This window comes from Gossypium hirsutum, chromosome A10 (genome assembly GCF_007990345.1).
Source record: "Gossypium hirsutum isolate 1008001.06 chromosome A10, Gossypium_hirsutum_v2.1, whole genome shotgun sequence".
In the NCBI taxonomy this organism is placed as follows: domain Eukaryota; kingdom Viridiplantae; phylum Streptophyta; class Magnoliopsida; order Malvales; family Malvaceae; genus Gossypium; species Gossypium hirsutum.
Window position 1 is genome coordinate 10793900 of NC_053433.1, and position 26345 is coordinate 10820244.

The 26345-nt window shown below is 32.6% G+C and overlaps 1 protein-coding gene across 2 annotated transcripts; it reads left to right on the forward strand.

The window, feature by feature from the left end:
• The first annotated feature begins 22907 nt into the window (after window positions 1-22907).
• Window positions 22908-25409, forward strand: LOC107897301 (glycerophosphodiester phosphodiesterase GDPD1, chloroplastic). Of its 2 annotated transcripts, none has more exons than XM_016822714.2 (7): window positions 22908-23190; window positions 23295-23479; window positions 24013-24072; window positions 24155-24436; window positions 24521-24616; window positions 24703-24899; window positions 25038-25409. In XM_016822714.2, exons 1-7 carry the CDS (start codon window positions 23088-23090, stop codon window positions 25261-25263), a joined length of 1149 nt encoding a protein of 382 aa, XP_016678203.1. In that variant the 5' UTR covers window positions 22908-23087; the 3' UTR covers window positions 25264-25409. The 2 variants fall into 2 exon arrangements, with proteins under 2 accessions (XP_016678203.1, XP_040934629.1); XM_041078695.1 differs by having other exon boundaries at window positions 22972-23190; window positions 24128-24436.
• The last annotated feature ends 936 nt before the right edge of the window (window positions 25410-26345 follow it).

The following is a 26345-nucleotide window of genomic DNA, read 5'->3' on the forward strand; positions in this document are numbered from 1 at the left end:
CAAAGCATGGAACTCAACGTTTGTATGGAGACTACCAAAATGTGAAGGAGCATTCTTAGAAATATGCTATAAACATAATGTGTCATGAATCATGAAAAACTTATTCGATTGCTTTGTTAATTACATGATCCTAATCAGTCATTATAGTCTTTGGTGACTGATTACCCGTTGATTGCAAGAAAGACTTCAACAACCATGCAAAAGAAGCAGTAGTCTCATTTAACAAAAATGCACACCCAAGCATTACAATTTGTCGATGATGATTAATCCCTACAAAGGAAGCACATACCAAATTATATTTGTTTATATGATAAGTTGTGTCAAAAACCAACATCTCCAAACTGATCATAATCAATTCTTGATCTACCATCTATCTAAAAGAAGTTTGTTATTCGATTTTCTTGATCCACTTGAACTATGTAAAAAAACATTGGATCTTCACTTGCTTTGACTTTGACCATTCTCGACTTCAATCATCATTGTCATCTGTTTGTTAATGTAATTATAACAATATCTTTTTGTAAACACAATATTTTCCATTCCACCTACTTCATTTGACATGTAAAAGTAAACATATGTAGGACATATACCAACACTAACCATCGAATTAATAACGTTATCTTTACTTACTAAAACTGATCAAGCTGACTTTTGTAGATATCTTTTGTTGAAACATTTTTTTTGAAAAATCGACTTTTTATTTTAAAATAAAAATAGGAGTCGCCACCAATCACTTTTAAGAGGAGTGATCGGGTCACCTTGTAATTTGATTGTTTTAATAAGAGGTTCGATTTATTAAAACAACAGTTTGGGTCTACAAAATTCAAGAATGGGTTCGGGAGTTGGTTATATACGAGGAAGGATTAGCACCCTCGTAACGCCCAAAATTGGTGCCTAATTGATTAATTAATGTCTTAATGTCGAAAGTTGAAAACTCGAAAAGAATTTAAAATACTATCCCTCTTTGTATTAATGTATATATTTTTTAGTAAAATCCCTTAAATAGATCAAAACTTAACTAAAAGGCTTTCTTATCTCTATGTAACAAAAGGTCGTATCTCGTAAGTTAGGACACGACGTCTCGAATTCTCAAAAATAAGCTTGCCTTTTATTATTATTTTTATATTAAATCTCATGTATTTTAATTTTAAAAGAATATTTGGTCATTTAGATTCAACGAGAAAATCGAAAACCTAGTAAGTTAAGGCACGATTCCTCGAATCTCCAAATACGAAATATTGCCTATTTTTAAAATTTTCCCTTTTTTTTATAATAACATATGTAAAATTTAAAACAATGGGTATTTATTTTATTTGGGGGTATAGTATAAAAACAACTATGGGTAAATATGTTTAAATGTGCTTCATGATGTGATTTTAATGAAATAAGATAAAATGGTAATGTAGAAAATGGAACAATGATATATGAATAAAATTCCGCGCTAATAAATAACAAGAATATGAATATATAATAAAACAATTCATAATACATATAATGACGGCGATAATCACATAATATATACTACTTTAATACTAATATGAACAATCAAAGAAAAAAATAAATAATAAAATAAATAATAACAATGATAATAACAATAATAATAGTGACAAAATATGCACATAAAAAAGGAGAGAATACCAATTTTAATATAATAAGGATAAGGAAATAAATAAATAAATAAATATAGAGGAAAATAGTTTATAAAATATTGAAAATAAAGGACCAAATTAAAATGTAAATGAAATTAAGGGTGCAATTTATAATAAAATACATAAATAAATAATAAAAAATAAAATAATAATAATAATAGTGAGAAAAAAAAGGAAAAACACAAAAAAAATAGATAAATGTATAAATATATAAATAAATAAATACAAAGGAAAATAAAATATAAAAGATCGAAAGTAAGGGACCAAATTAGGGTCTAAACAAATTTTAAAGTAAAAATCATAATAAAATAAACAAATTAAACAATAAAATAGGGTAAGGAATTAAAATCAAATGCGTGAAGGAAAGACAGGTATCAATTAGGCAATAATCCCCTTGTCCCTTAAACGCAGCGTTCCCTGGAGACTACATAGTCAAAGGACGAAAATAAAATAAAAAAATTAAATGGGTAAATTTAAAAAAGAAAAAAAAACTAAAATAAGGACCAGATTAAAAAAGAGTCCAAAAGCGGAAGGACTGAAAGGGTAAATAAACCCTTAGTCTAAAAATATGCGAATCTTGGGGGGTCTTGGGTCCAATCTCGGGTCAAAGGCCAAAATGATGCCGTTTTGGGACTATTGAAGCCAGCCCTAAACAACGTCATTTTACAATATCTATAAAAGTCAATTTTTTTTTAAAAAAACCTCAATTCTGTTTAGTTTTTAAAAAAAAATTTGAGAAGCTCTCATTTCTCTCTGGCCTCTCCGATTTCCAGCCATCGGGCCATCGTGACAGCCACCAGTCACCCTGAACGGCGCCGTCGTCCAAGATGGTCGGAGAGTACAAAAGTGGCCGATTTTTTTTCTTTTTTGACTCCCCGAGCCCAAAAGGTGCCATCTTTCATCAAAGAGGGCAGTCCTCGGCCACTCACGATGGCGGGATGCGAAAAACCCAATGAGTCTTTGACTTTCCCTTATTTTTGTGTTTTTTTTTCTAAAAAAATAATAAAATAGAAAAACAAAGAAATATAAAAAGACTACCTTTTCAGAAATCTTCTTGCTGTTTTTCGATTACCTTTTTTTTATATCTTTTTGTGTCCAAAAAAAATACATTGATGTTTTCGTGGCTTTTATAGCCAAATAGTTACAATATTCTGTTTGTTTTTTTGCTTTTGTTTGCTACTGTTTCTTTCCTATCAGTTGTTGCGTGTTTGTTCTTCTTTGCAGGTGACAGTGGCAGCAGAGTGGCTGATGGTGGTGGTGGCAAAGGGGTGTCAAATTGCACGCAGAGAGGCGGCGCAGCACAGACATGCGGCTAGGTTTTTTTGGTAAAAATAGTTTAGTTTTTGAGCTATTAGGGTTTTCTGATTATTGAGTCATTAGGGCCTATAAATGTAACTGGACTTTGATATTAGACCATTAATATTATTATTTTTTATTTTAGTTTTATATTTTTGCATTTGAGTTTTTAGTTTGGGCCCGAGCAAAATAGGCCCACTACATCTCTTCGAAGGAGTTGAAAAAAAATTAAAAATCACTGATTTTAATCACACAAAAATAAAAACATAATTCTATACTGAAGAATAAAGCGTAAAATTAGAAAATAAAAGTAATATATTGACCGTGAATCTTAATTATATATCTCACATAATTTGCTTTTATATACGCAATCATGATTGAAATTGAATTTTGTCCATACAAAATTTGGCAGAATTAAACTAAATTCAACAAATAATGCCACGTACAATCCAAATAGAGAAGATAATATAAAAGCAATTTAATTTAATTATGTTTAAATTATAAAAAGAAAGCTAAAACTTGTGATTGAGAGGTGCTTTGAAGCTAAAGATTTTGCTTCTGATGAAGTGATATCTTGGAGGACAATGTTGAGTTTCCGGATTTGTTTTTATTGTAAAAATAAATAAATCTTAATTTTTATTTTTATTTTTTGATAAATATTTTTTAAGAAAAAAAAAGGAAAGTGGTTTGGAAGTTTAGTTCGACTGTACATATAATGTAGAAAAAAAGATGATGTGTCTTATTTTAATGGGAGAGATTATGGATGATGTGATGAGAAGAATTCATATTTAGAGTCACAATTTCAAAGGAACAACGTTTATGCTTTTCCCACCCTTGTAAAAATTTTTAGAAAGCCATCTTATATCATATTGCAACATATCACAAGAAACTCACTGATATTTTTGAATGAATTTTGTCCTTCAATTGGAAAACATGTGATAGGTGCTAAAAGTAACATGTTTTAATCTCATTCTTAATGCATTTTTGGATGCTTATTTGATGTTAATGGTGAATTTTATGCTCCTAATCTTTTAAATTCATGTTTTTATACTTAGAAGAGTATTTGGGAACAAAATGAGAGAAAAACGGGTGAAAATTGGAAAATTGGAGCAAGTCACAAAAGCCACACAGGCTGGACCATCCTACACAGTCGTGTAACCCACATGGGCTGCCATACAACCATGTGGCAGGCCGTGTTAAATTCACAAATTTGGACTTTGAAAACACTATTTTTTAGGTTTTTCATGCATTCTAAGACCTATATATGACAAAAATAAGAATATGAAAGTGAGTCGTCATAGAATATTCAAGAAAACAACTCGAAAAACACCATTGAAGCCAATTCTAAAGCATATTTCCATCAAGATTGAAAATTCTTTTTTGATTTCTTTGAAGATAATTATGAGTTTCTTTGTTTCTTGTGGTTATATTATATTTTGAATGTTTTTATTTGCTAGCATGAACTAGTTTTCTAAATACCTAAGGAGATGAACCTATGATGAATTCTATTGTTTGATTTTTATTTTACGCAATAAAGACTTGGATCTTCTTCTAAATTATGTGTGCTTAATTCTTGATTTGATATTTCTAGATTATTGATCCATGTTTGATGTGCTTAAATCAGATGAGGAATAAACTCTGTTTAAGAGTAGATATAGCATAATTGAGTGGAGTTACATGCAATCCTAGAAATAAGATGACATAAATCTACCGGATTAGAGCCAAATCTAATAGGGGAATCCATAAATCGAGTTAATATAATAATAGGGTTTTAATTAGAAAGAAATTTTAATTAATCAACCTAGAGTCAGTTGCTTTTATTCTTGAAGAGAGATATTAGCATAATTTAGGGACTTTTACGGATCAAAATACTATGTGAAGAAATTAAGTAATTTAGATTGATAATGACAAATGAAATCTAGGTGAATTCTTTCCTGGGTATTGTTTTGCTTTTTGGTTATTTACTCGGTTATTTTTCTAATTTGTTCATTGTCGCGTTTGTAGTTAATTAATTTAGTTAATTTTAGTTTTAATTAATCATTCAAATTTATCAATTAAATAATAGAAAGACGGTAATTACTAGTACTTTTAGTCTTCATGGGAATGATATCTTTACTCATCATAGCTATACTATTAATTGATAAGTGCACTTGTCTTAATCAAATTTTTAGTTGGTTTACAACTGCACCAACATGCATGTCTCAAGACAACATGAAAATTAAGAAAATACGAATATGTTAGTATATATTAAGATATCATGAGATGTAAAATAATAGTTGTTTAGTGTTCCAATTTAGCCCACCTAATCTAAAGAGACAAGTCACCTCTTGGATAGCATACATATTAACTTATATCTCTAATTAAACTTGCTCATTGGTCAGGCCACTTGCTTAAGTCTGAAGGTTCGTCTGAAAAGTAGGAGGGTTAGGACAAAATATGAGACCTAAGAAATTGACATGGTAAAATTTAAGGCTTGTTTTATTTATGGGTTGGGTCTTGGATAAAATATTTTGCTCGAGCTCAACCCAAATATATTATATTATAAAAAATTATATTAATTATACTGTCGAATAATAATTATATATATTTATATTTATATTAAATCACTAATCCATTAACAATTAAATTCATTACTCAAAACTTAAAAAAAAGCTTATTCAACTAAATAACCCAACCAAGAATATAAAATTTTAAAATTTATATTTAAATACAATAAAATATTTATTATATTTATTTGTGTTTTTTAATATAAATACTTTTTAATGTGTTAGAAATTTTTTTAGCATTTTTAGTGCATTTAGTATATTATATTTTTTAAAAATTATATTTTAAATAAAAACTAATCTAAAAAGAATCAAATATGAATGGGATGAGTTTACTTTTTTTTAATTGGGCCTGGGTTGGGTAGAAAAGTAAGCCCATTCTTTGGGTCGGTTCAAACCCTAACTTAAAAAATTGATCTAGATGCTTTACATGGACCTGACCCAAACCCGATCCGACCCAACCCATGAATATCTCTATCATTGATCTAGTTAAGTATTAAATAATTTTCTAGAATCTTTTTATTAAATTTTCTTAGAATTAATTATAGTCAACTAAGTGAGGAATAGAATATGATGCTACTTTCTTTATTACAGATCACATGTAATAGTTAAATAATAAAAATAATCTAACAATTCATTAGGTTTAATATAACATTTGGTATTTGAACTTAACACTTTTTATTAATTTGGTACTTAAACTTGTCACTTTTTCTTAAGTTGGTACTTAAACTTTTTGAGGTCCAATTTGGTACTTGAACTTGACTCTTTTTCCTAATTTGAAACCTATTTTTTTTGTTCGACTTGGTACTTGTCAAACGTTTTACAAATTACTCTAATACACTAACAATGTTAATTTTTTTATGAACTAGCAAAAATAATCAATGTATGACCAACGTGTGACAAATGATATGATATTTTTTGTATTTTCTATGCTCAATTACTTTTAGTTTTATTTATTTGTTAATTGAAAATAATGAATTTCTTTTAATTTGAGGTTTTAAAAAAAATTCTTATTTAATATGAATTCGTTAAGCATAACTCAATACCTATTTTTTTTAAACATGAATTTTCTCTAATACTGACAGTAATTTTTGTAGCATAACCAAAAAATAATAACATCGTTAGTGTTTTATGTAATTTGTATAACATTTAATAATTTTAGGTACAAAATTAAACCTAAAAGAAAGCTTAGGTGCCAAACTAGGAAAAAAATGTCAAGTTCAGGTACCAAATTGGCCCAAAAAACATTTAGGTACCAAATTAGGAAAAAGTGTCAAGTTCAGGTGCCAAATGTTATATTAATCCAATTCTTTAATAAATTTTTTATTGAAAGGCTGAATTTTATTAGAACGACATGGCAACGTGCAATAACTAGAAATACAAAAAAGAAAAACAATAAAGAAAACAAACAAGCTTTAAATAAAAAACCGATAAAATAAGAAACAAAAATCCAACCACAAATAAAGAGCTTTCCTCGACCAAAACTGAACATGCAAGACATGCAAGAAGAAGAAAAGCTCACAAAGTAACCATCTGATGCCTGTAAAAAGAGAAAAAGAAACTTCGGCATCTCTGACGGTCTTTAACAACTATCGTTCATTCCGCACCAGTTGATCAGAAAAGCCACACTAATAAATGAGGTTTGAGACAAGCACTACAACCGATGAAACCCAAACCAAACTACCCCTTGTTGATCCCAACCACGCCATCTATCCCCACGAGTAACCCACGCCCCGAAAACCCTATATCGAGCTAAAATCCAAAAGGTGAACACCTCAACAGCCTCTTTTCACTTTCCACGATGTCCAAAATCATCAATGAATAATCCTCGACCCACCAAGTAGCACATCGATGGAGAAAACCTTTTATTTCCAACAGGTGAGCAAACTAATTACCTTCACGTTTGATTTGCTAAAAATTGCACTTATTAAAAGCCAAAGAAATTTGCTTTAATTCCCAAGCATAGGAACTAACTTCCACTCGATCAACGCGGGAAAATTGGAATTTCAAAATGACCATGCCTTGAGTCACCCTTAACCTCCATCGATCTGAAGCCCATATCCTTCACAAACTAAATCTTCTGTAATCCAGCCTAGGCCTGTAATAGCTCAGTTTTAGCTAAACCGGAACAGTGGTTTTGAGACCATAAATCTGAGTTTGTAAAATTATTTTTAAATTATTTTTGGTGTTTACGGTATGCGAATATGTATGTGTGAAAATTTCATGTGATAATTTTATCGTTTAAATGGTTAATTTGATAAAATGACTTAATTGCGTAAAATGAAAAAGTTGCATTTTATAAGTTAAAAGTGTCTATTTGCTATAAGGCATTAAATTAAAGGTTCTTATGTTGATATTAGACCATTTATTGTGATAACGGGCATTTATGGACATCCATTATAAGTTTTTAATGTTTATTCATTAAGGTTAAAATTGTAATTTGGTTAATAAGGTTATAATAAATAAAACAAAGTTATAATATGTTTAAATTATCATCATCATCACCGAAATTAAAAGAGAAAGAAGGCAAATAAGAAGCTTTAGGGTTCAGCCATATTGAAGCTTAATTGAAGGTCTGTTTTTGTTCCGTTTTCAATGATTTTTATGTTTTTCTAATCGTTGCTTAATAATCTAGCTAGCCTGTGCCCTAATTTCTGAAATTTTTGATGAATTTATGAGTTTTCATTGATGAATGCTTGAGCTTTTAAATGATTGTTGATGAATTTTGAAAGCTTGATGATAGATATTGAAGTTTTGTAAAGTAATTTTTAGTGAAATTGCATAAAAGGGACTAATAAGTGAAAAGTGTAAAATGTGTGTTTAAATGTGTGAAATAAATGAAAATATGGGCTTATATGAAGCTATATGAAATCCGGCTAGCATGAAATTAGAAAGAAATTTTGTAATTTGTGATTTTGTGAAATAAAGACTAAATTGTAAGAAATGTGAAATTATAGGGGTTAATGTGTAAAATGCCCCAAATTGTGTGCTTTGGATGAAATTTAATAAATTGAGGAATAAAATATTTAATTTTGAATTTATATAGATCCTGAAAGAAAGAAATCAGATTTAGATCGAGGGAAATCGAAAGTTATTGAGTAATTGATCTGATTCGTCTATTTCGACTACGAGGTAAGTTCATATACTAATAAATGTCTTTGAATTGAATTATACATGTTTTATCATCATTGAATTGCTACGAATGTCAAACGAGCAAGTACGAGCATGAATCGACGAAGTTACGACATCTAAAAATCCCATACGAACCCTAGGAATAGTATAGGATACGAATGTCATGACATTAGGTTACCGAGATGTGATTACATGTAAGACCATGTCTGGGACATTGGCATTGTATTGAGATTACGTGTAAGACCATGTCTAGGACATTGGCATCGTTAATCGATTTCATGTAAGACCCTGTTTGGGACAGTGGCATCGATATGTGATAACATGTAAGACCATATCTGGGATATGGCATTGTACGAGCTTATGTGATTTTCGAGTATCCTTAACGATTTTGAATGGTTCAACGGGCAAAGTCAAGTCAAGAAAAAATATGTGAATGAGCTAAGTGACTCAGGTATGTACGAAATTTATACGAATATTGAAAAAAGAAAATACTTGATGAACTTGATTAAGACATTGAATATATGTTCAATGGAAAGGTTTGTGAATTTGAATGATATTAGCTATGTTAAACATATTTGAATGGAAATGCAAATGTTCATGTGATAGCTTTGTTTGTATATGGCTTACTAAACTTTTAAAGCTTACTTTGTGTGTTATATCCATGTTTTATGGATTATTGAAGCTAGCTCAGACTCGGGGATCATCGGGAATACATTATCGCACTATCAATTATCTTGTTGGTACTTTTGGGGTTTTGTATATATGGTATATGGCATGTATAGACTAGTGTCATTTTGGTATGTTATAAGTCATAATTATAGCCATGAGATTTGGCTTGTAATTATTGGTGTGTATGGCCATTTAAGTTGGCTTGAATCATGTGTTTGATGAGTGAAATACGTGATGTATATAATACCTGATATGTTGGCTTGTTTTGGTATGTTTGCGATAGTTGTTGATATGGTTATATAGTTGTTCTTTTGATTGGTTGTAAATTGGAGTATTATGGTTGGAATAATGGTAAGTTGTGACTTGGTTTTGATATGATGAAATGATATCATTTTTTATGGCTAGGTGAGCATGAGAAAAGGGTAGCAAATTGGCATTGCAAATGGCCTACTTTTGTCCACACAGGTAGAGACATGGGCGTGTGTCTCATCCGTGTGCGACACACGATCATGTTACACAGCCTTGTGTCCCCTAGGGTACCTTTCGAATTAAAGTCAGTATACCCTACAGTTTTGACACGGCTTAGACACATGGGCGTGTCAACTGGTTATGTGTGGCACACGAACTGGCACATGGGCACGTGGTCAACTGTGTGACCCAAGTCAGTAACCCCCTTAGATTTCACATGGCTTGGTACATGGGCGTATCTTCAACCGTATGGTAGAAGTCAATATGTATGCCCTGTTTTCACACGGCCTGTGACACGAGCGTGTCTAATAACTGTGTAAGGCACACGGCCTGTTCACACTGGCGTGTGACCTTTTAAAGTTTGAAAATTTTATAAGTTTCTCAAAGTTTGTGAATGTTATCGGTTTAGTCCTGAACTATTTTTAAGCATGTTTTAAGGTCTTGTAGGTCCTTAGAAAGGACAATATGATTGAGATGAATGTATTTTGTTATTGAAATGAATAAATGTTTGTGAATGATGTGTATTGTTCAGTAATGCCTTGTAACCCTATTTCAGTGGCGGATACGGGTTAGGGGTGTTACATTTAATTGGTACCAGAACTACGGTTTAATCGATTTTGGGACTAACGTAGCGTATGAGAGTTGATAGTGTGATGATTCTTGACAGTTAAAATGTGTTTTTTGTATAGCAAATGGATCCCGGTCGAGCCGTAGCTGATGATGTTGAAGTAATGCACCTGCTCCCGCTCAAGGGGCAACGCCGACCGATTGTAGGCCTATTTCTAGTAGCCAGAGGGGAGAGGCTAAGAAAATCTTCTTTCAAATGATGAGTGAGTGGTTTATGGAGTTCGTTCGAATGAATCCAGCTGCTCAATAACCTCCATCCCCACATGTTCCTCGACAAGTCCCTGTTTTGCCTCAAGTGTTAGATCCAATTCAATTGAGTAAGCCATCAGTGGATAAGATAGGTAAACACGGGGTTGAGGAGTTTCAGGCTACAGTTGGTGATAATGTTGAGAGAGCTGAGTTCTAGCTTAAGAACACTGCCAGAGTATTCGATGAATTGTCCTATACTCCAGATGAATGTATCAAATGCGTAGTATCTTTACTTAAAGATAATGCATATCATTGGTGGAAAATGTTAATATCAGTAGTTCCAATGGAATGTGTCACTTGGAAATTCTTTCAGACTGAGTTTCAAAAAAAGTATATAAGCCAGCGATTTCTCGATCAGAAACATAAAAAGTTTTTGGAATTGAAAAAAGGCCGAATGACTGTGACCGAGTATGAAAGAGAATTTGTACGATTAAGCAAGTATACTCGGGAATGTCTCCACTGAAGAAATCATGTGTAAAAGATTCATCGATGGATTGAACGAAGATATAAAGCTATTAATTGGGATTCTGGAAATTAAAGAATTTGTTGTTTTAGTTGAAAAAGCTTGTAAGCCTAAACATCTCAGCAAAGAAAAGAGAAAAGTTGATTTTGAAGCAAGAGATTCGAGAGCTAGTAAATCTTATCAGTTTGTATCGAAGAAATTCTGAGACTCGTTTAATCGTTCCAATGCATCTGTGGGGCATTCAAACAGAGATCGAATGAAACAACAATCGAGCTTCAAATCTCTAGCTACTTCGATTGCTAATGTTGGTAGTGTGAAACCTAATCGACTTGAATGTAAACATTGTGGTAAAAGGTATCTTGGTGATTGTAGATTGATGATCGTGCCTGTTTTAAATGTGGATCCTTAGATTATTTTATCCTTGATTTTCTGGAGTTGGTTGAACAAGATACAGTACAGAATGTGAGACCGAGTAACACTTCAGCTAGAGGTAAACCACCTAGAAACACAGGAAATATGAGTAGTAGCCAGAAAGTAACTAAAGACTCTGCTGTGAGGTCAGAGGCGAGTTGTATATATGTGTGAATTTAGTATCCAGTAAAACTTTGCTTGTAGAGTCTACTGAATTTGTAATTAGAGTATTGAACCCCTTAGGCAGGTGTGTTTTGGTTGATAAAGTGTGCAAGAATTGTCCATTAATGATTCAGGATAATTATTTTCCACCTGATTCGATGTTGTTGCCATTTGACGAGTTTGAGATAATCCTGGGTATGAATTGTCTAATGTTGCATGATGTTGTTGTGAATTGTAAAAGAGAGACGATAGATTTGATATGTCAGAATAATGAGATTATTCGAATTGCGTCAAATGATTTAAATGGCTTACCAGCAATGATTTCATCGATGTTGACTCAGATATATGTGAGAAAGGGTTGTGAAGCCTATTTTACTTATGTGATTGATACAAAAGTGACTGAAAAGAAGATTGAATCAGTGCCAATTGTGTGTGAGTATCTAGATGTGTTTCCTGAAGAGTTACTTGGTTTACCACCGATACGAGATGTTGAATTTGGTTTGAGTTAATACCGGGTACAACACCGATATCAATAGCTCCGTACAGAATGGCACTGACAGTGTTAAAAGAATTAAAAGTTCAGTTGCAAGAGCTTACAGACAGAGGGCTTGTAAGACCGAGTTTCTCGCCTTGGGGTGCTCCTGTGTTATTTGTGAAAAAGAAAGATGGCACGATGAAAATGTGTATAGACTACAGATAGCTTAACAAAGTGACGATCAAGAATAAATATCCTCTGCCTAAAATAGACGATTTGTTTAATCAATTGAAAGGGGTTACAATGTTTTCAACGATAGATTTGAGGTCGGGCTATTATCAGTTGCGAGTTAGAGATTTTGATATGCCAAAGACTATATTCAGAACGAGGTATGGTCACTATGAATTTTTGGTTATACCTTTTGGATTAACGAATGCATTTGTTGTCTTTATGGACTTAATGATCTGGATTTTCAGTCCGTACTTAGATCGATTTGTTGTTGTGTTTATCGATGACACATTGATATATTCACGAGATGAAATTGAACATACCGACCATTTGAGAATTGTATTACAAACCTACGTGATAAACAATTATATGCAAAGTTTAGTAAAAGTGAATTCTGGTTGCGTGAGGTTGGTTTCCTAGGGCATATTGTATCAGCATCGGGTATTCGAGTTGATCCGAGTAAGATTTCTGCGATTATGGATTGGAAGCCTCTGAGAAATGTATCTAAAGTCCGCAGTTTTCTGGGACTAGCCGGCTATTATAGACGATTTGTGAAAGGTTTTTCAATGATTGTGACTCCGTTGATGAGCTTGCTTCAGAAAGATGTAAAGTTTGAATGGTCTGAGAAATGTCAGAAAAGTTTTGATCAGCTGAAAGCTTTTTTGACTGAAGCTTCAGTGTTAGTACAGCCAAAATCGGGTAAAGAGTTGATGATTTATAGTGATGCATCGTTGAATGGTCTAGGTTGTGTTTTGATGTAGGAAGGCAAAGTAATAGCCTATGCCTTGATACAATTGAAGCAGCATGAAAAAAGTTACCCGACGGACGATTAGAGTTGGCAGCTATTGTGTTTGCGTTGAAGATTTAGCGTCATTATCTATTTGGTGAGAAATGTCATGTTTATTCTGATCACAAAAGCTTGAAATATTTGATGACTCAAAAAGGTTTGAATTTGCGACAGCGGAGATGGTTAGAATTGCTAAAATATTACGAGTTAGTAATTGACTACTATCCGGGAAAAGCAAATGTTGTTGCTGATGCATTAAGCCAGAAATCTTTGTTTGCTTTACGTGCAATGAATACTCAGTTGACTCTATCTGATGAAGGATTAATTGTAGCTGAGTTAAAAGCGAGACTGTTGTTTTTACAGCAGATTTGCGAAGCCGATAAAGTTGATAATGAAATGTTAACAAAATGAGCTCAATGTGATTCAGAGTTTCAAGTTGATTCAGATGATTTTTTAAGATTCAGAGGCCGAATATGTGTTCCGAGAAATTCAGAGTTGATTCAGATGATTTTGAGTGAAGCACATAGTAGTCGTTTGTCTGTTAATCCGAGAAGCACAAAAATGTATAACGATTTGAAACAACTCTATTGGTGGCATGGTATGAAACGTGACATTTCAGAGTTTGTTTCTAAATGTTTAATTTGTCAGTAAGTTAAAGCTGAGCATCACGTACCGTCTGGTTTATTGCATCCGATTATGATTCCCAAGTGGAAGTGGGATAGAGTGACTATAGATTTTGTGTCAGGATTGCCCCTATCTCTGAGTAAGAAAGATGCGATTTGGGTTATAGTTGACAAATTAACAAAACTGGCTCATTTCATTCCGGTACGAACGAACTATTCACTTGAAAGTTAGCTGAGTTGTATATCTTTGAAGTTGTGAGATTACACGGGGTACTTATTTTTATTGTTTCAGATAGAGATCCGAGGTTCACATCGAGGTTTTGGAAGAAACTGCAAGATGCACTGGGTACAAAACTACATCTTAGTATCGTATTTCACCTGCAAACGGATGGTCAATCCGAGAGAGTTATACAGATACTCGAGGATATGTTGAGATGTTGCATTCTTAAGTTTGAAGGTACGTGAGAAAAGTATTTGTTGTTGATTGAATTTGTGTATAATAACAGTTTTCAATCGAGCATTAAAATGACACCTTACGAAGCTTTATACGGTCGAAAGTGTCGAACACCTTTGTGTTGGACTGAACTTAGTGAAAAGAGATTCACGGGGTTGATCTGATTAGAGAAACAAAAGAAAAGGTGAAACTAATACGTGATAGTCTGAAAGCAGCGTCAGATCGACATAAATCTTACGCAGACTTGAAACGGAAAGATACTGAGTTTCAGATTGGGGATAGAGTGTTTTTGAAAGTGTCTCCGTGGAAGAAAATACTTCGATTTGGTTGTAAAGGCAAATTAAGTCCGAGGTTTATAGGGTCGTATGAAGTCATCGAGCGAGTCGGACCAGTTGTTTATCGGCTAGCATTGCCGTTTGAGTTAGAAAAGATTCATAATGTGTTTCATGTGTCTATGCTTCGACGATACTGATCCGATCCTTCACATATTATTCCTCTGACAGAAGTTGAGATTCATTCAGATTTATCGTACAATGAATAATCGATCCGAATTCTAGCTAGTAAGATAAAAGAACTGAGAAATAAAAGAATAACGTTAATCAAAGTGTTATGGCATCGACACAGGGTAGAAGAAGCTACGTGGGAACCCGAGGATGCTATGAGAAAGCAATAACCAAACCTATTCATTGGTAAGATTTTTGGGGACGAAAATCCCTAAGGGGGTAGAGTTGTAACTACTCGGTTTTAGCTAAATCAGAACAGTGGTTTTCAGACCACAAATCTGAGGTTATAAAGTTATTTTTATATTATTTTTGGTGTTTACAATATGCGAATATGTATGTGTGAAAATTTCGTGTGATAATTTTCTTGTTTAAGTGGTTAATTTGATAAAAGAACTTAATCGCGTAAAATGTAAAAGTTGCATTCTATAAGTTAAAAGTGTCTATTTGCTATAAGGCATTAAATGAAAGGTCATTATGTTGATATTAGACCATTGATTGTGATAATGGATATTTATGGACATCCATTATAAGTTTTTAATGTTTATTCATTAAGGTTAAAATTGTAATTTGGTTAATAAGGTTATAATAAATAAAACAAAGTTATAATAGGTTTAAATTATCATCATCATCACCAAAATTAAAAGAGAAAGAAGGAAAATATGAAGCTTTAGGTTAGGCCATATTGAAGCTCAATTAAAGGTCCATTTTTGTGTCGTTTTCGATGATTTCTATATTTTTGTGATTGTTGCTTAATAATCTAGCTAACCTGTACCCTAATTTTTGAAATTTTTGATGAATTTATGAGTTTCCATTGATGAATGCTTGAGCTTTTGAATGATTGTTGATGAATTTTGAAAGCTTGATGATAGATATTGAAGTTTTGTAAAATGATTTTTAGTGAAATTGCATAAAAGAGACTAATTTGTGAAAGGTGTATAATGTGTGAAATAAATGAAAATATGGACTTATATGAAGCTATATGAAATTCGGATAGCAAGAAATTAAAAAGAAATTGTGTAATTTGTGATTTTGTAAAATAATGACTGAATTGTAAGAAATGTGAAATTATAGGGGTTAATGTGAAAATTCCCCAAATTGTGTGCTTTGGATGAAATTGAATGAATTGAAGAATAAAAGAGTTAATTTTGAATTTATATAGATCTTGAAAGAAAGAAATCGGATTTAGATCGAGGAAAATCGAAAGTTATTGAGTAATCGATCTGATTCGTCTATTCCGACTATAAGGTAAGTTCATATACAAATAAATGTCTTTGAATTGAATTGTATATGTTTTATTATCATTGAATTGCTACGAATGTTGAACAAGCAAGTACGAGCATGAATCAACGAATTTACGACATCCGAAAGTCTCGTACGAACCTTAGGAATAGTATAGGATACGAATGTCATGACATTAGGTTACCGAGATGTGATTACTTGTAAGACTATGTCTGGGACATTGGAATTGTATTGAGATTATGTGTAAGACCATGCCTGGGACATTGTTACGGTTAATCGATTTCGTGTAAGACCCTATCTGGGACTGTGGCATCGATATGTGATGACATGTAAGACCATATTTGGGATATGGCATTGTACGAGCTTATTTGATTTTTGAGCATACTTAATGATTCCGAATGGTTCAACGAGCAAAGTCAAGTTGAGAAAGAATATGTGAATGAGCTAAGTGACTTAGGTACTTACGAAATTCATACGAATATTGAAAAAGGGAAATACTTGATGAACTTGATTAAGACATTGAATATATGTTCAATGGAAAGGTTTGTGAATTTGAATGATATTAGCTATGTTAAACATATTTGAATGGAAATGCAAATGTTCATGTGATAGCTTTGTTTGTATATGGCTTATTAAGCTTTTAAAGCTTACTTTGTGTGTTATATCCATGTTTTATGGATTATTGAAGCTAGCTCAGACTCGGGGATCATCGGGAATACATTATCGCACTATCAATTATCTTGTTGGTACTTTTGGAGTTCTGTATATATGGTATATGGCATGTATAGACTAGTGTCATTTTGGTATGTTATAAGTCATAATTATAGCCATGAGATTTGGCTTGTAATTATTGGTGTGTATGGCCATTTAAGTTGGCTTGAATAATGTGTTTGATAAGTGAAATATATGATGTATATAATTCCTTATATGTTGGCTTGTTTTGGTATGTTTGCCATAGTTGTTGATATGGTTACATAGTTGTTCTTTTGATTGGTTGTAAATTGGAGTATCATGGTTGGAATAATGGTAAGTTGTGACTTGGTTTTGATATGATGAAATGATATCATTTTTGATGGCTAGGTGAACATAAGAAAAGAGTGGCAAATTGGCCTTGCAAATGGCCTATTTTTGTCCACACGGGTAGAGACATGGGCGTGTGTCTCAGCCTTGTGCGACACACGGTCATGTTATATGGCTGTGTGTCCCTTGGGGTGCCATTCGAATTAAAGTCAGTATACCCTACAGTTTTGACACGGCTTAGACACACCACACACGGGCTGGCACATGGACGTGTAGTCAGTCGTGTGACCCAAGTCAGTAACCTCTTTAGATTTCACATGGCTTGGCACGCAGGCGTGTCTTCGACCGTGTGCCCGTGTGGTACAAGTCAATATGTATTCCCTGTTTTCACACGGCCTATAACACGGACGTGTCTGATAACTGTGTGAAGCACACGGTCTGTTCATATGGGCGTGTGACCTTTAAAGTTTGAAAATTTTATAAATTTCTCAAAGTTTGTGAATGTTATCGATTTATGCTCGAACCACTTCTAAGCATGTTTTAAGGTCTCGTAGGACCTTAGAAGGGACAATATGATTGAGATGAAAGTATTTTGTTATTGAAATGCATAAATGTTTGTGAATGATGTGTATTGATCGATAATGCCTTGTAACCCTATTCCGACGATGGATACGGGTTAGGGGTGTTACAAGGCCTCTGCAGTCAACAGAGAGGAAACATACTCATTCAAGAAACAGGTGGACCCCGTAAGCAAACCTGAGGCATTGTGAATGACAACTCCCCTTACAGCACCCAACTGACTGGAAAAACTAGCATCGAAGTTAAACTTGATAAAAGGGTCCATGGTTAGTTGCCAAAACCCTAAAATCGAAGTGGGTCTAATGACTAAAGCTATGAATAACCATTCCAACTATAAAACATGTCTCGAAATAAAAGTAATCAATCATATCCTGTCTTGACTATCATATCCTCTCATGGACCAAAAGATTTTGTGAGTACCATAATGCCTAAATTGTGACTACGATGGTTAATCGTGTTGTAGGGGTACTTCTAGGAAAAAACCCTACTTTAACCATACGAGAAGCACTAATGAGCAATCTCGACATGCATGAAGAGGAGTTTCAGCATCGGTGCCACATCTAGGACACATCGCATCCCTCTGCAATTGACGACGAAACATATTAGAATTAGTGGGTACAAAATCATGTAGAAATTTCCAAGTTGTATTCTTAATTTTTAAAGGTGTTTGAATTTGCTAATGTTGTCTATACATGGATCTAGTACCCACATTCACAACATTATATCGATCCTCATCTAATTCGGGATAACCACAAAGAAAGAGTCGATAACCATTCTTCATGGAATATTCCTTGAAATTCTTGAGGCACCACCGTAATATGTCAACTGTACCATGTTGTGCCAATAGAAGGCAAAAAATCTTCTGAGCGTCTTGGTAAGTAAACATTGAGCGTACAAAATCCAATTTTTAAGTCTGCATATCAGCATCAATTAAATGAATAGATTATTGAATCCTGTTTTTCACATCTACCAACCTTGTATCCATCAATTCTCTTCTTTTTCTCATTTAGTTTTATTTTCTTCATTTAGTGACTCTCATGGAACTAATGTTGGGGGTATATAGCAATATTTTATTTATTAATGTTTGGTTCATGAACAAAACCCTATAGGAAAAATCAATTAAAAGGTCTAGCAATAATAATCTCATATATCATCTTCTTTTGGAATTTTACCAATACATAACCTAGCATTAGGAGCCTTAATTTGGTTGATTTGATTACTAATTATATATAGAATTATCATGGGTCTGGTCAAATTGGGTTTGGGCCAAGTCAATGTAAAAGTTTAGGTTCGAGTTTGGTCTGGCCTAAAAATGGGCCTAAAATTCAACATAAGCCCAATCTAAATTAAAAATGCTAAATCCAAGCCCAATCCAACTCACCGGTATTAATTTTTTTTAGATTAACTTTTTATATAAAAACAAATTTAAAAATATAATAAATCAAATGCACTAAAAACATTAAAATAAATGTTTCCCAACCAATTGAAAATACATTAAAAAAATCTGTACTAATATAATTGCAATTTAACAAGAAAATGCCTCTAAAGTAGTAGCAAAATTAACAATAAAACAATAGTTATACGATATCCAAATAATAACAATAAAATAGTAACAATATAATAGCGAAAAGGTAGCAAACGAGCAGCGAAATGTCAGCCAAACAGCAGCAAAACAATTGATTCGGGCCAGGCCCAGGCCAAAAAATCCTACTTAAGGCTCAACCCATTTAGAAAATATGTCTTTTTTTTTTGTTCAACCCATTTTTCAAGTCTATATTTTTACCCAAACCTTCTTATTTTTCGAACAAATCTTCGACTTGGACAGATGACCCGACCCATAATCAGGTCTAATTATATCTTATATTTATTAATTGAACTATATAAACATTAATTATTGTAACGCGTAGGTTTGTACAAGTACATACAATTGTTATCAAGTAATAAGTAAATATAAGAGTTATCGTCTCCACATGGACTATTTATGTTAATAAAATAATTGCAAAATTAAAGATTACAAATTGGTAAGAAAATACAATAATTTTCATGTGATGGATAAATCTAATATTAACTAAATACAAATGAATTAATCTAAATGCAAGGAATGAGATGAGATGGTTTAGTAGCAATTTCACAAGCTTCAACAATAATAACATGAATGAGGTAGAACAATTCAACATTTGACTCAATTCATCTTTCATCATGTTTAACAATATCCAAAAAGTATTCCATGGCAACTCGATCTTTCATTAACTTGAAACCAATTATAAGTCCTTTTAGAACCTTTTACTAAGAAAAACATGCATACTACCATGATCATATTTAACTAAAGGTTTCTTAGAGTTATGTGAAATAACAGGGATAGATTAGATTTGAAACACTTTAATCACACAAAGCTAAAAGTTATGAAAGGTAATAGAGCTCTCTCGAGTTATTACGAACCTTTAATTTAATCGGATTAGAATCTAAATTAAGTATGCATCTTTCAATTATTGTGTCCATTAATCGTCATCTAGCTAGGATTAAAACTAATTCTAATACATTCAATCACATTTTAATGATTGAAATACATGCATGAGTTTAATTGAAAGCATGGATGATTGAGGCACAAACATTATAAACATGAATAAAATAAACTTCATCAAATTAATGTAATCATTCTAACTGAAACAAAATTAACTTATCATTGTTAATGAAAAAAACATTAAAATAATTTGCGAACATGTTTAATAACTTCAGCAGTCCTCCGGAAATCAGTCGCAGTGGCTTCCTCTGATCCTTGTGTTTGCTCCTTCATAAAGTGCGTCTCAAGATGGCCGACCAAGGGAGAATTTTCTTAAGGAATTGCTAGCTAAGGGGAATAGGGAGAATGAATGGATTTATGCGTAAAGAATGAAAATTGAACAAGTGAAGAATGAAAAATGAATGAATTATTGATGGATGAGGGATGGTGAAGTGAAAGGTAGTATTTATAGTGGATGGAGGGCTTGAGAGGTCGTTGAAGATTGCATGAAAATCCCTTGATTTTCTCATTCTCATGGCCGGCCATGAATTGTGGGATGCATGGTTGGGAAGTTGTTGATTGACCGATTCTCCCCTGATTCATGGAATAGGTAGGATAGTTTTGGTGGTGGAAGTTGGGGGATAATTTGTGATCTTTCTGCAAGTATAATGACCTCAATTTAATTATCCCAAAACATGATTTTTAGGCTAATCTTGATGCTTGTCGAATTTGGGCTTCTCTTGAAACCCAGTTTAAGACACAATTAGATTTCTTTTCAACAACCAACTTCAACTAGGTCAAAGTCAAATTTCTTAACCCAATCATGCTCTAGCCGTCTATATGACTTGTTCATGTGTGGCATTTAATTTGCTCCCATGTTTAGTCAATTCTATGGTCACATTGCAATATATTAATCACATTATTAAATATGTAGCGATATAACTTAATTGTATGTAAAATTAATTGTAAAAATTAATAAAATAACAAATTTATTAAAATCATGCTCAATGTCTTAATATAAATTAAATTAACATAATTTGCTAACAATGTACTCAAAATTTGATCAAATATTAAGTAAAAAGAAGTTACATAACATAATCAAAATTGATTAAGAGAAACTAAATAATTTGGGTTAATTCATTTTGTTTTCATAAACTAAGTTGAATTTTGGTATAATTAAGTAGCAAGTAGGTAGTCCACCTCAACCCCATCTTTATCTACGAGTCCAATTAATTACACAACTCCCACGTTCCAAACATTGCAGAATTTTATAATATTTTTTTGTAACTATCGTCCACTGGATCACAGGCAACTCTATCGTGGAAACACATCATCTTCCTCATCCAATTGCTTCTTACCCTTAACAATCTCTCTAATTCTAGTTTTAGTCCCTCTTCATTTTCAATTTCACATTATTTGGAACTTGAATAACTTTCTTAAAGTAAATCTTTAATAGTTTCACTTTAATGTCATTAGTTAGCAATGCTATTAAAGAATAGGATTAAATTATGTTAAATTAATATGAAATGATTAAATATTAAAGTTTAACATAGTAAAGGGACCAAAATGAAATTAGACCTAGTAAATGTCAAATTATTTTGTCAGCCACGTGTCTGTTGGTAACATAGTACGTCATTTGGATGGTTCTTTTATCTTTGGAGAAATTAAATAAATTAGAGATAAAATTCTTCCGGATGCTAATTCCTTTTATAAGATTTCCAAATATGAAAATTCTACCATACAACATTCATACTACTTTTTATTCTATCTATAACAAATTTTGGGTAGGATGATTTGTTCAAAAAAGTGGAAAATTGGTTGAGCCTCGGGTAAGATTTTTTAACATGACCTTGACTTGACTTAGTTCGAGTTTGTCTAATTTTTTTACTGTTGTTTTGTTGTTGTTTGTTGCCATTTTGATGTTGTTTTGCTACTAATTTGCTATTATATTACTATTATTCTGTTATTATTGTTTGAATATTGTATGGCTCTTATTTTATTATTAATTTTGCTACTAGTTTAGAAATTGCTAAGTTGCGATTATCTTAGTGTTATTTAAGTATAAAAGACTTTTTTTTAATATATTTTCAATTTGTTAAGAAACATTTATTTTAATATTTTTAGGGTATTTGATATATTATATTTTTTAAATTTATTTTTATATAAAAATATAATATAAAAAACTTAATACGAACGGGTCAAACTCAAATTTAGTATTTTTTTATTTGGGTTGAGCTTAAACAAAATTTTATTTGTTAATGTCACCGACATCCCTAACCCCAACCAAGTCCCAAAAAACAACGCTTCTCTATCTCTCTACTCGTCTCATTTTAATTTGGAAGATGCATATATATATATAACTTTTATCTTTATTATAATATCTCATTTTAAATTCGAACCTAAAATTTTATATTAATCCGATCCCAACTAATTTAGAATGAATTGGGTCATCTCCTTCCCAAAAAGGAATTTTTAAACCAATTTCGATGAATGTGATGGATTCTTTTTCTAATTTTATGATTATTTTAATTATAAACAATTATTAGCACGACTTGAATTCAAATCATATTTGAGATGGTAAATATCTTTAATTATCATATGAGCTCAAAAAAAAGAAAAAAAATTAATAGAAGTAATTTGTTGAAATTATGTCCCGGTCTAGTCAATAAAAGTTCCTTTTAATAAATAAATTAACAAAAATAACCAAATTTCAAGAGAAAAAATCGCCGTTAAACTTAACGGAATAAGGTGACATGTCAACCAGTGAGTGGGTAACTTAAGACAGAAGCCGACGTTAAAACAAAGAATATCCAATGGCATAATTTAGGGTTTGGAAAACGGGGAGAGAATATTCTAAATTCTGATTTTAAGATCCCTCTTTTCCTCACCTTCATGGAACCCCCCCTCCTTTAAATACACACACCCTTCTTCTTCATATCCTCACAATCAAACAAACTAAAGATCCTTTATTTTTCCCTCTCTTACTCTATACCCCTTTGTTACAAGATAAATGGCTCTTAAAGCTGTTAATGTCACCGACGTCCCTAACCTCGACCAAGTCCCAGAAAATAACGCTTCTCTGTCTCTCTACTCGTCTCTTTTTAGTTCCGAAGGTGCATATATATATATATATATAGCTTCCATCTTTATAATAATATCTGGGTTTATTCTTCTTTTTGGGCTAATGATGGTTTTATATATATTTGTTCGTGTTTAGGGCTGGAGTTGAACAGTGAAGCAACGTTTAAGGTACCGAAGTTTTTGGTAATAGGGCATAGAGGGCATGGGATGAATATTTTACAAAGCACTGATTCGAGGATGAAAGCCATTAAAGAAAACACCATTCTTTCCTTCAATTCCGCTGCTAAATTTCCCATTGATTTCATTGAATTCGACGTTCAGGTAACTCTTCTATTTCTTGGGAACCTTTTTGTTTTTTTTTTAATTACCTTGAGATCTTGCTAGAACAAGTGAAACCGCGTTGTTCTGTGGACAAGCGTCGTACGTTCGCCGCGTACGACAAGATGTTCTGTCTTAATCTGAGTGGATAGGGTGGATAATATGATTCATGATTGGTTTGTTTCTTCCCTCACGTGCCTACAAGCGTGTCCAAAAGAAATTTTCCCCAATTTTTTCCTTTTAAAAACAGGAAAATAAAATAAAACCCTGAGTTTATATTTCCTTGTAAAGATTGGAGTCTTTTTTTTTCATTATTATGAATTTCGATTTCTGGTTCTTATTTTCAAATGAAAGATTACTGATTTGTGTTTATTTTCTTGGTGGGTTTTCTTTGGGGGTGTTCTTTTTTTAAATTAAAACAAAAAATATTTTGATTTTAAGATTCTAAAAAAGAAAATAAAAAGCTATGGAGGTGATAAAAACTGGCCATGAGCCAATCACAGGAAAGTAAAGAAAGCCATTGTGGTTTTTTGTAGGTGACGAAAGATGACTGCCCTGTCATTTTCCATGACGACTTTATCTTCTCTGAAGAAAATGTAAGTTACATATTTTCCTTCAAAACTTGCATCTTATTTAGCGAGGTTATTTAAGCTTGTCAAAATTAAATTTTTATTTCAGGGTACTGTCTTCGAAAAAAGAGTCACAGAGTTATCTCTGGAGGAATTTCTATGCTTTGGACCCCAGAGAGAAGCAGGGAAACAGGGAAAGAGTTTGTTGAGGAAAACCAAAGATGGGAAAATTCTCAACTGGAATGTTGAAACTGATGATTCATTTTGTACATTGGCTGAAACCTTCCAGAAAGTTGATCCTTCTTTAGGTTTCAATATTGAATTGAAATTTGATGACCATATTGTTTACCAACAAGACCATCTCATCCATGTCCTCCAAGTCATCTTGCAGGTACATCAAAGGAGGCAGCTTTTTTTTTTTCAACATTTGTAATTAGAAAGCCTTTTATAATATAGGAACTTTTTCATGTCATAGGTGGTATCTGAGTATGCTAAAGATAGGCCCATAATCTTCTCTAGCTTTCACCCTGATGCTGCTCAACTGGTTAGGAAATTGCAGAACACTTACCCTGTAAGGGCTCCAGCTACAATTTTATTATTATTTTTTTATGCATCATATACAATTTTATTGATGTTTTGAACTTGGAAAATCAACAGGTTTTCTTCTTAACAAACGGCGGGACTCAAGTTTACTATGATGTAAGAAGAAACTCCCTGGAGGAGGCCATAAAGGTGTGCATGGAAGGAGGTTTACAAGGGATTGTTTCTGAGGTCAAAGGAGTGTTCGGAAATCCAGGAGCAGTGCCTAGGATCAAAGAGTCGAAGCTCTCTCTCCTCACATACGGCAAGCTTAAGTAATTTCCTAATAAACTTCAACACGTTTTAATTCTGATGTTGACATTGTCAAATAAACTTGCATCCCTTTTCAAATCTGTAAAGAGTTGATTGCTTGGAAGGTTGGATCTAATACAGAATTGAACTTGTTATTGCAGCAATGTGCCTGAAGCTGTTTGCATGCAACATTTGATGGGGATTGATGGAGTGATAGTTGATTTTGTTCAAGAGATCTCGCATGCAGTGGATGACATGATTGTCAAGCCTTTAAATGAGGGATTAAGAGAAGGGGACGACGAGACTGAGACCAAGTCAAAGCTGCAGTTCTCACAGCAGGAGCTCTCTTTTCTCTTAAAGCTAATTCCAGAGTTGATACACCACTAACTTGTCCCTACCACTATAGTTTTTTGTTTTTTTACCAACTTTACCTCTCTTTTTCTTTTTTTTTTAAATATTTTGGGGCTGCCTTGCTGGATTCCTTCTAAGAAGTCAAGGTGACATTTTTATATATAAAGTACATAATTAATCCATTACTTTTAATGCCTTTACATTAAAAAAAATCACAGATTGCAATTAAAATAGTAAGTCCCTCTATATTAAATAGCAAAATAATTTTTTTTGGTTAAAAAATTAGTCCATATATATTATAAGATAGAAATATTTAACAGAAAAAACCAGCTTGATTTCTAATCTAACTATTAGAGAAACAAAATGCAATTGACTTACAATATAGGTATCTCAACTGTCGAAAGAAGTTTAAGGATAAGACATGTGTATGAACACTGATACAACTGCTACATGAAAAGCTGATCTATCATAGTTTCAGTTGTGTTGTGTTTTGTCGTCACTGTGAAAATTACATATTTGATATTGGGACTCATACTCAGCACACGTTAACAGAAGAGGGGGGAGGGAGGGAAGGATAATGGAATGTAGAATAAGGTGCCATTGTATAAAAGGAAGAAATAAAAAATAAAAAGAGTAGATGCAAACCATGTGTGAATGATGTAGATGTCCACATCTTGAGAAAAAAGTTGTATAGCTAAAGGTCTTAATTGCATGTGGAAACTAGAAATCCATGGATAGAGGGGCAACTGGCAAGGTTCTCGTTGTGACCATAGAATAACCAAATCATGGAATTGGTTCTTCATAAGCTGTTTCATTTTTGTTTTTCAGGATGAGGTTACCAAAGCTTGAACCTTGACATTTGGTGCCAATATATCAATTTTTTTTCCGTCAATAAGAGAATAGTGATTAAGGGCTCTTGATTGAAATTAAAAAATGAAAATGTTTGTGGTGCATGGCTGGGTTGGTTAAAATGATTGGAGAAAATATTGGTCAAGTCCAAGAAGAACGGGGTAGTTCAATTTTTAATTGCAGACCTTTGAAAATTAGTGTGGTATTGGAGGAATTAACACTGTTGTGTTGCATTAAAAATGGTTTCAAATTTCAAGCGCAAATCTTGG